This window comes from Littorina saxatilis, linkage group LG12 (assembly GCF_037325665.1).
Source record: "Littorina saxatilis isolate snail1 linkage group LG12, US_GU_Lsax_2.0, whole genome shotgun sequence".
In the NCBI taxonomy this organism is placed as follows: domain Eukaryota; kingdom Metazoa; phylum Mollusca; class Gastropoda; order Littorinimorpha; family Littorinidae; genus Littorina; species Littorina saxatilis.
The window spans coordinates 77,926,740-77,941,035 of NC_090256.1; the positions used below are offsets into that span (position 1 = coordinate 77,926,740).

Here is a 14,296-nt window from a genome sequence, read left to right on the forward strand (position 1 = left end):
AAAAATTTCCCGACATACCGACCCTATTTTTTTGGCCTATGTTACCGTAAACAGACCTATTTTTTTTGTTGGCCTTAATGTTACTTTACTTGGACTAGGGAGTAGGATGTGCTGTTAAACATTATGGAATCAGTTACTTTACAGTTGTTTCTGTTGCTATTCAACTTTTGCTCAACTCAGTTATTCATATCCCAGTCTGGGGACAGTTTCATGTCACCCAGGGGTTTATGAATTCTTGAATTTGTGTTCATAAGATTGCTTTCAACGTACTTTTTTGTGTCTGCCAAACGCTTCACGTCCGCATCTGAACTTAGGGGTAGTTTTTATATAGTCTTTGTGTGATATTGAAAGTGTGACTTACATAATTAAATAATTTCTTTTTGCTGATCGAACAGAATATAGTGTTGAACGTTTTTTTTGGTTTATTTTTTTGGAATAATTTTCCAAGGTTTGTTTGGCTTTGAACTCTTAAGCTATTCGTCATGAAGTTGGTAGTTGATAAACTTTAGCCAGTCTGTACTGGATGATACAAAGGATGCTATTTTAAGCCTTGTGTTTTTTAAAACCTGCAAAGCTGTTTGCAGAAGTGGGGATCTGTAGCATGTTTGCTCCTGATTTCTCTGATTTAATTAGAGCTGCCGCCCGCCCGTAGCTAAGCTGTTCATACATGACATGTGTGACCATTCCAGCATCCTAATTCAACAAATTGTACTAGTGAATTCTTTATGGACTCTTTTTACTAATAGTAATACCTAACCCAGAATTCACATTTTCATGAACCTACTATTGTAGGCTTGCTTACAATAGTATTTTTTTCATCGCTCAGTATTGACTTGTGTAGTAGACTTGCTGTAGCTTCCCTTGTGTTTCTTTCTCACCCCGTCGCGATATAACCTTCGTGGTTGAAAACGACGTTAAACACCAAATAAACAAACAAATTCTCTTCTCACCATTAACATTCTGTGTTTTTGTTTGTCCTGACAGTAGCTGTCTCCATGCTGGTATAAATAGACCAAATGACTAAAAGGTTTTTGGTAATGTCACCGACTACATTTCTGGGTAGCTTACATGTGTTCAACTGGTTTTTCAAGTTCAAGGCTCTCCCCTGTTCTCTGCCTTCAAATTCTCCCCTCACAAACTCATCAGCCCTCCCCAAGAAAATAACAGAAAGGCTGGGAAGAATGAAGAGGGGGGAGAAACAGGAGATATAGCTCAGTTGGTAGCGCACTGGATTTGTATTCAGTTGGCCGCTGTCAGCGTGAGTTCGATCCCAGGTTCGGCGGAAATTTATTTCAGAGTCAAATTTGTGTGCAGACTCTCTTCGGTGTCCGAACTCCCCCCCCCCCCCCCCCCCCCGTGTACACTACATTGGGTGTGCCTGTTAAAGATCCCACGATTGACAAAAGGGTCTTTCCTGGCAAAAATTGCTTAGGCACAGTTAATAATTGTCTACCTATACCCGTGTGACTTGGAATAATAGGCCGTGAAAGGTAAATATGCGCCGAAATGGCTGCAATTACTGGCCGTATAAAATTTCATCTCACACGGCATCACTGCAGAGCGCCTAGAACTGTACCCACGGAATATGCGCGATATAAGACTCATTGATTGATTGATTGATTGAGAAAAGGGGACATATAAACAAAATTATATTCAGTGGTTGGTTGACTTACCAGACTCTTTTTTGTGATAATTGTTGGTCTTAATGTACAATGAGAACACCTTGTCGCATACTGCAGGGACTGGATGAACTACAACTGCTTTCCACATGTTTGCTTTTCACTGTCAGCTTGCAGCTTATCTCTGTGCCGTTCACATTTGATAGATTAACACGAAAAAGGAAAGCACGGCATTAAAACTGAATTTAATCTGGGTGTCTTTTTGTAGACAGCAACGAGAGAAGGGTACCGTACACTTCCGGCAACCGCAGGCACGTCTACAGGAATTCGCCAGATCCGCACAGACGGAGGCCTGGTAGAAACCAGCAGCGATCAACCACAGACACCGCAAACTTTACCAGAAGGCAAAGGACAGGTGGTTTTGGTCAACATTCAGGTGGTCGTGGTCAACATTCAGCTGGTCGTGGTCAACATTCAGCTGGTCGTGATCAACATTCAGCTGGTCGTGGTCAACATTCAGCTGGTCGTGGTCAACATTCAGTACAACAGCAGTGGAGGCCAACTCGGGGTCAACGGCCCTTCGGGAGAGGTAAATTGTCTTTTAGAGGGAAACGACCGTTCCAAAGTCAGCAGACTGTCCAGGGTCAACAGTTTACTCCCAGGGGCGGTTGGCAAGGGAGAGGTCATCGACGGCGACAATGGTTGCCAAGGGAACAAACACGCTTTATGGCCCACTCTGATACTACTGACTTAGACTCGTTAAACACAGGAGCTCATGGAGTGGACCGAGCTGGACATGGAATAGACCAAGCTTCAAGAAGCAACTTAAGAGTAGACCGAATTTCAAGAAGTAGCTCAAGAGTAAACCAAGTTTCAAGAAGCAGCTCTCAAATTTCACAAAGCAGTCTGCCTGATATTGTCAGCGATAAACAGGGAACAACAAGCACGTTGGAACAGTTAATTAACCAAGCGGTTGACTCCATTTCTGACCTAGACACACCCCCTGGCTCTGTGGGATCGGTCGACACAAGTGATTCATCTGCTGATGACCCAGAACCGTCTGACTCTGTCCAAAAAAGAAAGAAGAAAAAAAGTAAGATGAGGTTAACGAGGAGCGGCAAGCCTTCCCGCTGGGATGTCCCCCCTCCCCCTAGTCCCTGTTCCGACCAAGAGGAGACAAATACTGTAGCCAACGCCACTCAGCAAGCTGAAGGTCATCATGTACAGGACAGACTTCTGGGTTTATCTGGTTCTCTGGAGAAGAACGATCCACAGCACGCAATTAATCAATTGACAGAAAAGCTGCGATCACTTACTAGTGCTTTACCGGCCCCTTCGGAAGATGCGCTGGCAGCTCTGGCACCTTTACCATCACCAGAAATCATCGCCAGCAGTTCTGCCTCAATCACCACCAGTCCAAAGAAGGTGCCTCGGCCTGTGGACCAGATGAAAAAAAAGAAAGGGAGAAATCAAACCCCAATGAACCGGAAGTACCAATTGACGAAAAACCTGCGATCACCAACTAGTGCTTTACCGGCCCCTTCGGAAGATGCGCTGGCAGCTCTGGCACCGTTACCATCACCAGAAATTGTCGCCAGCAGTTCTGCTTCAATCACCACCAGCCCAAAGAAGGTGCTGTCCACAAAGAAGCCTGTCCACGTGAAAGAAAAGAAAGTAAATAAGCAAAACCCAGTAAACGTATCGCACGAAAGTTTACCTGCCCGGTGGCAGGCTGTCGATCTTCCAGCAGCACATTCATCATGTGAGCAGTTTGGTTGCTTAGGCACGGGAATACACAGCAAAACATCTCGCAGAAAACCCCAGGCGAAGATGGACGAAAAACCTGTGGGATATGATCCAGACCAGATTTTAGCAGCAGTAGAACCTGAGCCAGGGAAATCAGTTTCAACGAAAAGGACTGTCAGACTGAAAGCTAAACCTGCAACATCAGGAAAAATTCCAGACAAGGAAAAACTGAAAGTAAAACCACAGTCTGGAGTGCCGGAGTCAGAGCCCAGAAGGCTTGTCAAAATTAAAACACCCCAGACGTCGATTAGAGCCGTTCATGACCAAGACACCCGGGGCTGTGAGAAGTCGGCATCTAGGGTTAAGGAGAAGGCGTTGAATGAGTCAGTGCAGACATCACCTCTGAAACAAAATCCCAACAGCAGCACCTATCAAGGGGACCCACGAGAAATGCCTCGTCATTCAAGACAGGCTGAAAGAGCTGAAGATGAAGACGCCTTAGCGGACTCCCTTGCCCACGCTTCCCTACAGCCAACCAGAGATTTTGATTTCAGTCAGTTTTTCCAGCATTCCCGTTCAGAGGAACAATGCTTCATCGACTCTCTGGCACAGAAGTGTTCAGAGATCAAGCTTGATAAAAGCACCGTAATGAACCTGAACAGTGAGGCAGGGGATGCAGGCAGAACACAGCGTGAAGAAGATGCTTTAGTAGGCTCTACCAGCTGGGCAACATCTGACCATTGGCACCAAGGTCTTGAAGAGAACACTTCACTCACGGACCATCAACAGGCATCTGCGGGTCTAGATCCATACCAAGCTGCCAACATTCCTGCAGATGCAGGTCTATGGAACCAAGGTGCTCACCAGACAAACCCAGTTACCACTAATGCTGTGGACAATTCTGGAGATGCAGCTGCATGGCAACATGGTACTACCCAGACAGACTCAATGACAACTAATGCTGCCTACATTCCAGGAGATGCAGGCGTATGGAACCAAGGTGCCCGCCAGACAGGTCCAATTACACAGGTATCAGCGAACATAGATCCAAACCAAGCTGCCTACATTCCTGGAAATGCAGGTGTATGGAACCAAGGTGCTCACCAGACAGGTCCAATTACACAGGTATCAGCGAACATAGATCCAAACCAAGCTACCTACATTCCTGGAAATGCAGGTGTATGGAACCAAGGGGCTCACCAGACAGGTCCAGTTACACAGGTATCAGCGAACATAGATCCAAAACAAGCTGCCTACATTCCTGGAAATGCAGGTGTATGGAACCAAGGTGCTCGCCAGACACACCCAGTTACCGGTAATTCTGCCTACATTCCTGCAAACCAAGGAGCTCACCAGACAAGCTCAGTTACACAGGTATCAACGAGTCGAGATCCATACCAAGCTGCCTACATTCCTGGAAATGCAGGTGTATGGCAACAAGATGCTCACCAGACAGACTCGGTTACACAGGTATCAACGAGTCGAGATCTATACCAAGCTGCCTACATTCCTGGAAATGCAGGTGTATGGCAACAAGATGCTCACCAGACAGACTCGGTTACCAGCAATGTTGGACAATTCTCAGCAAACAAAGACACGGCAACATGTCAGGGGGATGGTAAGAATACAGGGGAGAGGAGACTCACAGAAGTTAGGACAGCCCAACCATTCACAGAAGCTAAGACAACACAAGCAGTCTCACCTACGGAAGTTAAGATAACCCAATCAGTCCCACTCCCACAAGTTAAGACAACTCACCCAGTGCCTTCTGGTCTTGGTCCTTCAAAGACCACACCAAGACCAGAAGGCACTGGAATCAGCACACAGGCCAGAACAAGGGTTCCAGTAGTGAAGAAGGCGAGAAAAGGCAGTGTCACCAATATGAACGAGAGGGACAAACTGAAGGCTTTGTTTTCAGTGAGAAAGAAGCCACCAATGACAAGGATGGATTCATCTGAAACTCAGCAGTTCAAGTCACCCAGCAAATCTATCAAAGGGGACCCGTTTTCCAGTGCAGTAAAAACTTCACCTGTAGAAAAAGACGTCAGCATGTCCTGCATATTTACGGTTTCCAAAACAACCGATGCACGTAGTGATGCTGAAAAATCATTTTCCCAGTCAGTTCCCAACCCAAAGAAAGCCTTGCCTGAAGTCAAGGGTGTTGCGAAGCCCATGTTGCACATGCACACAGTTACTTCAAGACAAGCACCTTCAGCCCCAGTCCCAAGCGTGGCATATGGTATGTTAGATGACTTGGATCAGAGCGGTGATCATGAAAAGTACATTGACGATGACGATATTTTGCGTGAGATTGACTCTTGTCTAGCGTCACCTAAATCAAGGATCAAGAATGATACGAGGGAGAAGGAAGAGGTACAGACCAGGAAAGATCTTGCCAGCTGCAGACCTATGAATCGCTCTCACCCCAGCGATGATACCGTGACAGCAAGTGTTGATGTGGCAGCTGATGGCACTAGAAAGACAAACACCCCTAAAGCTGCGGTCGCATCCACGGCTGGTCCTGGCACAGAGGTGTTGGAAACAAGCAAACACAGTACTATCAGGTCAAAGGACTTCACTGTAAAGTCACCCGAGTCTTCTTCTGTAGATGACCTTCTGCAATCAACAATTGTAGTTGAACAAGACCCCTCTGGGACAACAGAGATTAACATCTCCGTGGCCATAACTGCTGATGATGATAGCGGGAAGAACCAAGTCAGAGCTGGTGGGGCTGCTTCACTACATGTAGAGGGGACCTCAAGCAGACCAGCAACAGGAGAGCTGAAAGATACTGCAGCGGATGCAGCTGATGACAGCGAATATGTGACCACCTGCTTTGACTTGCGTTTGCCTCGGCAGCAGTCCTTGGAGATCCATTTGAAACCCATGCTGCAGACTGGAGATGATCTAGGCGACAAAATTGAGGTTGAAGTATCCACTGAAGCTGGCAGCGTTACTCATACTGCAAGTAATCTGTTGGCAGAAACGCATGTATCGAGGAGTGTTATCTGTTCTGAAAGAACAATCTCTGTCGTTGTGGACAACAACGGTGACAGTGAGAGGTGCTCTTGCTTGGATGAGGCATGCGTAATCAAGGAGATGGATGTTGAAATTGCAGACATCCCTGAACAGTTATCAGTAGAGAGAGTCTCAGCCTCTAAGGAACATGCAGACATCCCTGAACAGTTATCAGTAGAGAGAGTCTCAGCCTCAAAGGAACATGCAGACATCCCTGAACAGTTATCAGTAGAGAGAGACTCAGCCTCAAAGGAACATGCAGACATCCCTGAACAGTTATCAGTAGAGAGAGACTCAGCCTCAAAGGAACATGCAGACATCCCTGAACAGTTATCAGTAGAGAGAGACTCAGCCTCAAAGGAACATGCAGACATCCCTGAACAGTTATCAGTAGAGAGAGTCTCAGCCTCAAAGGAGCATGCAGACACAGATATAACCGAAGAAAATACAATGCCAGATTATCCGGATGCTTGCGAATCTCAAGGTACGCTCTCGGACTCTGAAAAAGAAGATAAGGGAAGTGAAAGTAGGAAACAAAGCAGAACACTCCAAAAGTCTTGCAGTATGGGTGCAGATGAATTGGATGAAACTGAAAGCAGTACTGTTGACGGTGCACAGGAAGGAAACCTTGAGGATGGTAGCAACAAGAAGGTCCAAATACTTAGAAAAATCAGCCAGGAAGAAGAAACTCTGGCCCAGTCACAGACAGAGGATGCAGTTGGATTTCCTACAGGAGAGTCAAGCCAGGGGGACTTGCAGGAGAATGAAACGGTTGGAGTCCTCCCAGGGACGTTGAACAAAGAATTAGACAATCCAGCTGAGCTGCAGGAAAGATTGGCAGAAGAAAATTCACATGATGTTCGCACAGCCTCACACAGCAACCGCGTGCAGCCTAGTGGTGTTACTGATGGGTCCTGTATGGAAACAGAAAAAGGAGAGTCCAACGATGTCCACACAGACTTGCACAGCAGCCAAGAGCAGCCTGATGGGGAGTCCTTCATGGACACGGACTTGGAAGTGTCAGGTCTCTGTGGCTCGGCAGCAGGTAAGCCAGAGAGCGGCAGCCCCACCTCTCCTCCCTGTCTCCGTCAGTGGGATGAATGCGTACCGGGAGCTGCGGGTGTGTGTGCCTCTCCCCCGCACCTCGAACCCCAGGCCTCTCTCAGCACCCCCACCTCTCCCTCTGTATCCCCCACCTCTCTCTCCCAGCCTGTATCCCCCACCTCTCTCTCCCAGCCTGCTGTCCTGGACCTCAACGGCAACTCTGTCCCTGAGCACAAGCAGCGTAGCGGTGGCTGTGCATGCTGTAGAAGTAGTCGCGCTAGTTCCTGTGTGTGTAACCAGACTAAACAGACTCTCTTGGTGGTGGAGCCTTCTCTTCCTAATCTTTCTACGCACCAGGCACTGTCCCCTGATAGGCTGTCCTGTGTGTTTGGCGAGCGTGATGCACGTGCACAGTGTGGAGAGAGTGTAGATGGTGGTGGTGGTGGTCATATGGGGGTTGACCTTGTGAGTGTCATGTCCAAGCACCCAGAGGTCCAGCAGAAGAGCTTTAGCCATGTAGATCTGTTCTCAGCACCAGCCGCCATGCCTGGGACCACGACAAGCACCACACCTGCAGAAACCCTGGAGCTCGAAGACTCTTTCTCTGGTGAGGAGGCTTGCATTTCTGGAACGTAGGTTTGATTAAAGGCAGTCCTTCCTGTGAAAACAATTCAGCTCACCATCTCAGATTTGGTCAATCTTTTTACATGGGATAACACCATTTCTGCAACAACACCCCCCCCCCCCCCCCCCCCCCCCCCCCCCCCGCGGGTTAGGGGGAGTCCCATATTGGTTGGGACCAGAAAAAATTTACCCGATGCTCCCCAGCATGTCGTAAGAGCAGGCATGGTACTCTTCCGCCGATCGGCGGAAATCCGCCGAAAACGTAAATCAAAAAAAAAATTCAAAAAATCAAAAAAAAATCAAAAAAAATCCGCCCATTCACTTGAGATTATTATTTTTTCTTACTCAAGCCTTGTTATCTTTCACTTATATCCCTCTCAGCTTCAAGGAGAGGGCACTAAACACATTTGAATTAGTAAAAAGTCGTCAGCTTCAGGGGGCAACGCCCCCTGACCCCCACAAAGGGCGCTGCCCCTTGACCCCGCCAGGGGACCTAAGCGGCCCCCTGGCTTTATTTCAGCTGAAACTGCCATTCCTTCAGTACCATGCCTGTAAGAGGCGACTAACGGATTCTGTTTCTCCTTTTACCCTTGTTAAGTGTTTCTTGTATAGAATATAATCAATTTTAGTCAAGCAGTATGTAAGAAATGTTAAGTCCTTAATGTACTGGAAACTTGCATTCTCCCAGTAAGGTAATATAATTATTGTACTACGTAGCAAGCCCCTGGAGCACATTTTTGATTAGTGCTTTTGTGAACAAGAAACAATTGACAAGTGGCTCTATGGCATCTTCCCCCTTTCCCCGTCGCGATATAACCCTTCCTGGTTGAAAACGACGTTAAACACCAAATAAATAAATCTTAACATAACATAAATGTGTAACAACATTTATGTTCAAGAAATTAACCAACAAAAACGTAATTCAATCTCAACGAGAATCCTCTTAAAAACGTCACACTAGAATTTAGTGCACTTTGCATACACTAACATTTTACATTCCAGCTATGTATTCAAGCTTCAATATTATACAACATAATAACTCATTTACCTTAAGAGACCCGTCTCAAGAAGGAGTGCTTGTTCCCAGAAGAAGACGACAAGCGCAAACAGGCATGAAAATTCTCCGTATTTTCCGTATTTTTGAAAAAAATAAACCGTATTATTTTTTTCTTCCGTATTTTTCCTTTTTTTTTTTTTATTTATTTTTTTTATTTTTTTTTTTTTTTTCCTTCCTAGTCATAGTTATAGTAAAATAGTTTTGGGGCCATGTTTGAATCCAATTTTAAGGCTCAGATAGCCCCACATTGCACCAAATTGCACGATTTTGTTTTCAGTATTTTTTTTTTTTTTTCAGTTTTCATGCCTGGCAAACCAACCTCCTTGGTTTCTAGTTTGATACGCTGTAACTCTCTCTCGGTCTCGAAACCAGCTATATTGCTCAAACTCGTAAACACAATTATGTTCAGCCAGGGCTATTTCCTCGTGAATCACACGAAACCCGTGATATCGCTTCTAACCTGTCTACGCATCAACAATCCATTCTTTAGGGAGGTTAAAATCACGACGTATTTACAAAGCTCAACCTATCTCCAAATACCTTACTCACATCTTTCTCGTCGCGATATAACCTTCGTGGTTGAAAACGACGTTAAACACCAAATAAAGAAAGACACATCTTTGTGACACTTATCCCAGGTAAAGCCTGGCCACACCTGAGATGGTGAGCTGAATTGTTTTTACAGGCAGGACTGTACCTTTAATCATCTACAACTACTGTCAGATTTATTGAAACTTAATGAAAGGCTTAAAGGCACGGTAAGCCTCCCGTAAACCATCACAAATACTGTAAGGCTTTTACACACGGTACAAACACCCTTTCGTTTAAACACTCACCGCTTGAGAACATCCTAGGTGCCCTACGTAAAGAGCGAGCAATTTTCAAAGAATTAATTTTGGATGTTCTCAAGCGGCGAGTGTTTAAATGAAAGGGTGTTTGTATTGTGTGTAAAAGCCTGACAGTGTCTGTGATGGTTTACGGGAGGCTGACTGTGCCTTAAAGCTTTGGATGCAAAAGAAAGTCTGAGTGATAACATCAGGACTACTGGCTATAATGTAATGACTGTGACATGATGTCTGAAACTTTGAATCTGTTCATAATACAGCCACTACAAATGTACAATGAATATGTCAATTAGGAATTGGAAAGGATGCATCTTTTTGTCGCTAGGATGAATATGCTACAGGGTGTCTGTTTTAGAATTGCTCCTACAGTGTTGCTCAGCCTGCTTGGTAGATTGGTGTCGGTGTCAGTGTAAAAAAAAAAGTAGAAAAAAATCTCTTGTCTTCGAAGTATTTTTCTGACACTCAAAAAAGTGAAAGGACGTGTCCTTTCCAGTGCGTGACAGATAGGCCCAATTAGTGTGGAGGATTTTTGTTGTACAGTGGAACCCCCTTTTAAGACCCCCCAATTTAAGACTCCCTCCCTTTTAAGACCCCATTTTTTTTCACATTTTCTGTTCATAACCTGTGTAAAAAAAATATTTAAAAAAAATTTTAAAAAATGATCACAGTAATAATAATAATAATAAATGTGTCACCCCATTTTAAGACTCCCTCCTTTTTAAGACCTGATTTTCTCGAATTTTTGAAGGTCTTAAAAGGGGGGGTTCCACTGTAGTGATGAATTTAGTGCATAGCTGTTTCAATCCTTTGAATGATGTTGCGATCTCTCAGTGTTTCTGATGCCAGCAGGCCATCTAAACATATAATTCATTTCAGATAATAGTAAGGAAATGTAATGCTTATTGTTGTTTACTATTGAATGTCATTTTCTGTGCAGAGAACCGGTCACCAGTGTCTGATGACTCTGATGACTCCCTGAGTGATGGACCAGATTTTGGTTCAAGGTTTGTGTTCTTATCAAAGTAATTTTTTTCAAGGGTTCCGCAAATTGAGTGCAGAAGTGTGTGTGTAAATGTTGCATTTTTTGCAGCACACTCCGCCATTCTGAATAGCTGCATAAAAGTTCATTGGATTTTGTGGTCCTTGTTTTATTGGGAAATGAATGGGCGGGGATGTAGCTCAGTCGGTAGCGCGCTGGATTTGTATCCAGTTGGCCGCTGTCAGCGTGAGTTCGTCCCCACGTTCGGCGAGAGATTTATTTCTCAGAGTCAACTTTGTGTGCATACTCTCCTCGGTGTCCGAACACCCTTCGTGTGTACACGCAAGCACAAGACCAAGTGCGCACGAAAAAGATCCTGTAATCCATGTCAGAGTTCGGTGGGTTATAGAAACACGAAAATACCCAGCATGCTTCCTCCGAAAACGGCGTATGGCTGCCTAAATGGCGGGTTAAAAAAAACGGTCATACACGTAAAATTCCACTCGTGCAAAAAACACGAGTGTATGTGGGAGTTTCAGCCCACGAACGCAGAAAAAGAAGAAGAATGGGGAAATGAATGAGAAATTATGTGTTTTGGTCTAAATTGGTGTTCCAACCAGGTTTGTTAGCTTTGTTTTGGGGGTGCTGTTCTATATTGCCAGTTTATGTCGTTTTTGTTTGTTTGGTTGTTTTAGTATTTTTTTTAATGTATCATCCTTTGCGCATACTCCATTGTGTTCAATGCCACAGGAAGATACTCTCATCCAATGAAAATGCCTGAACAGTGGTTAACTTGATCGCTTATAACAGACAAAAATGCACTTAATTTTTAAGCTGGTTTTCCTTGAAAATGAAATGTTTACTTGTCTTTGGTTTTCAGTGTCATTCGCAGCACATTATCCACTGTGAACACAAATGTGTCTCCTCAAGGAGGAAGGGTAAGCTTACATGTCCCATGACAACAAGTACAGAAAAGATTTTGTTTGTTAAAGAGGTCACCTTTATATGACAGGACAACAAGTACAGAAAGGATTTTGTTGAGTCACTTGAGAAAATGTGACTCTATGTAATCGGTCAGTGTTAGTCTGTCCGGCCGGACACCACCTTAACGTTGGACTTTTCTCGGAAACTATCAAAGCGATCGGGCTCATATTTTGTTTAGTCGTGACCTCCAATGACCTCTACACTTTAACGATGGTTTCGTTGACCTTTGACCTTTTTCAAGGTCACAGGTCAGCGTCAAAGGAAAAATTAGACATTTTATATCTTTGACAAAGTTCATCGGATGTGATTGAAACTTTGTAGGATTATTCTTTACATCAAAGTATTTACATCTGTAGCCTTTTACGAACGTTATCAGAAAAACAAGGGAGATAACTAGCCTTTTCTGTTCGGCAACACACAACTTAACGTTGGGCTTTTCTCGGAAACTATAAAAGTGACCGGGCTCAAATTTTATGTGAACGTGACTCCCAGTGACCTCTACACTTTGACGTCTGCTTTGGTGACCTTTGACCTTTTTCAAGGTCACAGGTATGTCTTGAAGGAAAAAAATTGAAATATCATATCTCTGAAACTATTCATCGGATTTGATTCAAACTTTATAGGATTATTCTTTACATCAAATTATTTACATCTGTATTGTGTTGTGAATAGCAATTTCTTCCTGTCCATCTGATGCCTCATATAATATTCAGAACTGCGAAAGTGACTCGATCGAGCGTTTGCTCTTCTTGTTTGTTAAAGAGGTCACCTTTATATGACAGGACTACAAGTACAGAAAGGATTTTGTTTGTTAAAGAGGTCACCTTTATATGACAGGACAACAAGTACAGAAAGGATTTTGTTTGTTAAAGAGGTCACTTTTATATGACAGGACAACAAGTACAGAAAGGATTTTGTTTGTTAAAGAGGTCACCTTTATATGACAGGACAACAAGTACAGAAAGGATTTTGTTTGTTAAAGAGGTCACTTTTATATGACAGGACAACAAGTACAGAAAGGATTTTGTTTGTTAAAGAGGTCACCTTTATATGACAGGACAACAAGTACAGAAAGGATTTTGTTTGTTAAAGAGGTCACCTTTATATGACAGGACAACAAGTACAGAAAGGATTTTGTTTGTTAAAGAGGTCACCTTTATATGACAGGACAACAAGTACAGAAAGGATTTTGTTTGTTAAAGAGGTCACCTTTATATGACAGGACAACAAGTACAGAAAGGATTTTGTTTGTTAAAGAGGTCACCTTTATATGACAGGACAACAAGTACAGAAAGGATTTTGTTTGTTAAAGAGGTCACTTTTATATGACAGGACAACAAGTACAGAAAGGATTTTGTTTGTTAAAGAGGTCACCTTTATATGACAGGACAACAAGTACAGAAAGGATTTTGTTTGTTAAAGAGGTCACTTTTATATGACAGGACAACAAGTACAGAAAGGATTTTGTTTGTTAAAGAGGTCACCTTTATATGACAGGACAACAAGTACAGAAAGGATTTTGTTTGTTAAAGAGGTCACCTTTATATGACAGGACAACAAGTACAGAAAGGATTTTGTTTGTTAAAGAGGTCACTTTTATATGACAGGACAACAAGTACAGAAAGGATTTTGTTTGTTAAAGAGGTCACCTTTATATGACAGGACAACAAGTACAGAAAGGATTTTGTTTGTTAAAGAGGTCACCTTTATATGACAGGACAACAAGTACAGAAAGGATTTTGTTTGTTAAAGAGGTCACTTTTATATGACAGGACAACAAGTACAGAAAGGATTTTGTTTGTTAAAGAGGTCACTTTTATATGACAGGACAACAAGTACAGAAAGGATTTTGTTTGTTAAAGAGGTCACTTTTATATGACAGGACAACAAGTACAGAAAGGATTTTGTTTGTTAAAGAGGTCACCTTTATATGACAGGACAACAAGTACAGAAAGGATTTTGTTTGTTAAAGAGGTCACCTTTATATGACAGGACAACAAGTACAGAAAGGATTTTGTTTGTTAAAGAGGTCACCTTTATATGACAGGACAACAAGTACAGAAAGGATTTTGTTTGTTAAAGAGGTCACCTTTATATGACAGGACAACAAGTACAGAAAGGATTTTGTTTGTTAAAGAGGTCACCTTTATATGACAGGACAACAAGTACAGAAAGGATTTTGTTTGTTAAAGAGGTCACTTTTATATGACAGGACAACAAGTACAGAAAGGATTTTGTTTGTTAAAGAGGTCACCTTTATATGACAGGACAACAAGTACAGAAAGGATTTTGTTTGTTAAAGAGGTCACTTTTATATGACAGGACAACAAGTACAGAAAGGATTTTGTTTGTTAAAGAGGTCACCTTTATATGACAGGAC

General features: G+C 43.4%; 1 protein-coding gene across 6 annotated transcripts in view; it reads left to right on the top strand.

Annotated features, from left to right (window-relative positions):
* LOC138982837 (SMC5-SMC6 complex localization factor protein 2-like) overlaps nt 1–14,296 on the top strand; it is a 62,339-nt gene that overhangs the window by 15,742 nt on the left and 32,301 nt on the right. For 4 of the 6 annotated variants that reach the window (XR_011460988.1, XR_011460989.1, XM_070356198.1 and 1 more), the window contains 3 exons: nt 1,888–8,034; nt 10,891–10,957; nt 11,813–11,870. Coding sequence is in view for 4 of the 6 variants with exons in the window: in XM_070356198.1 (XP_070212299.1) it covers nt 1,888–8,034; nt 10,891–10,957; nt 11,813–11,870 (6,272 nt within the window). In the remaining 2 variants the exon portion in view is untranslated. The remainder of the gene's footprint in view (nt 1–1,887; nt 8,035–10,890; nt 10,958–11,812; nt 11,871–14,296) is intronic. The other 2 variants (XM_070356199.1, XM_070356201.1) reach the window with 2 other exon arrangements.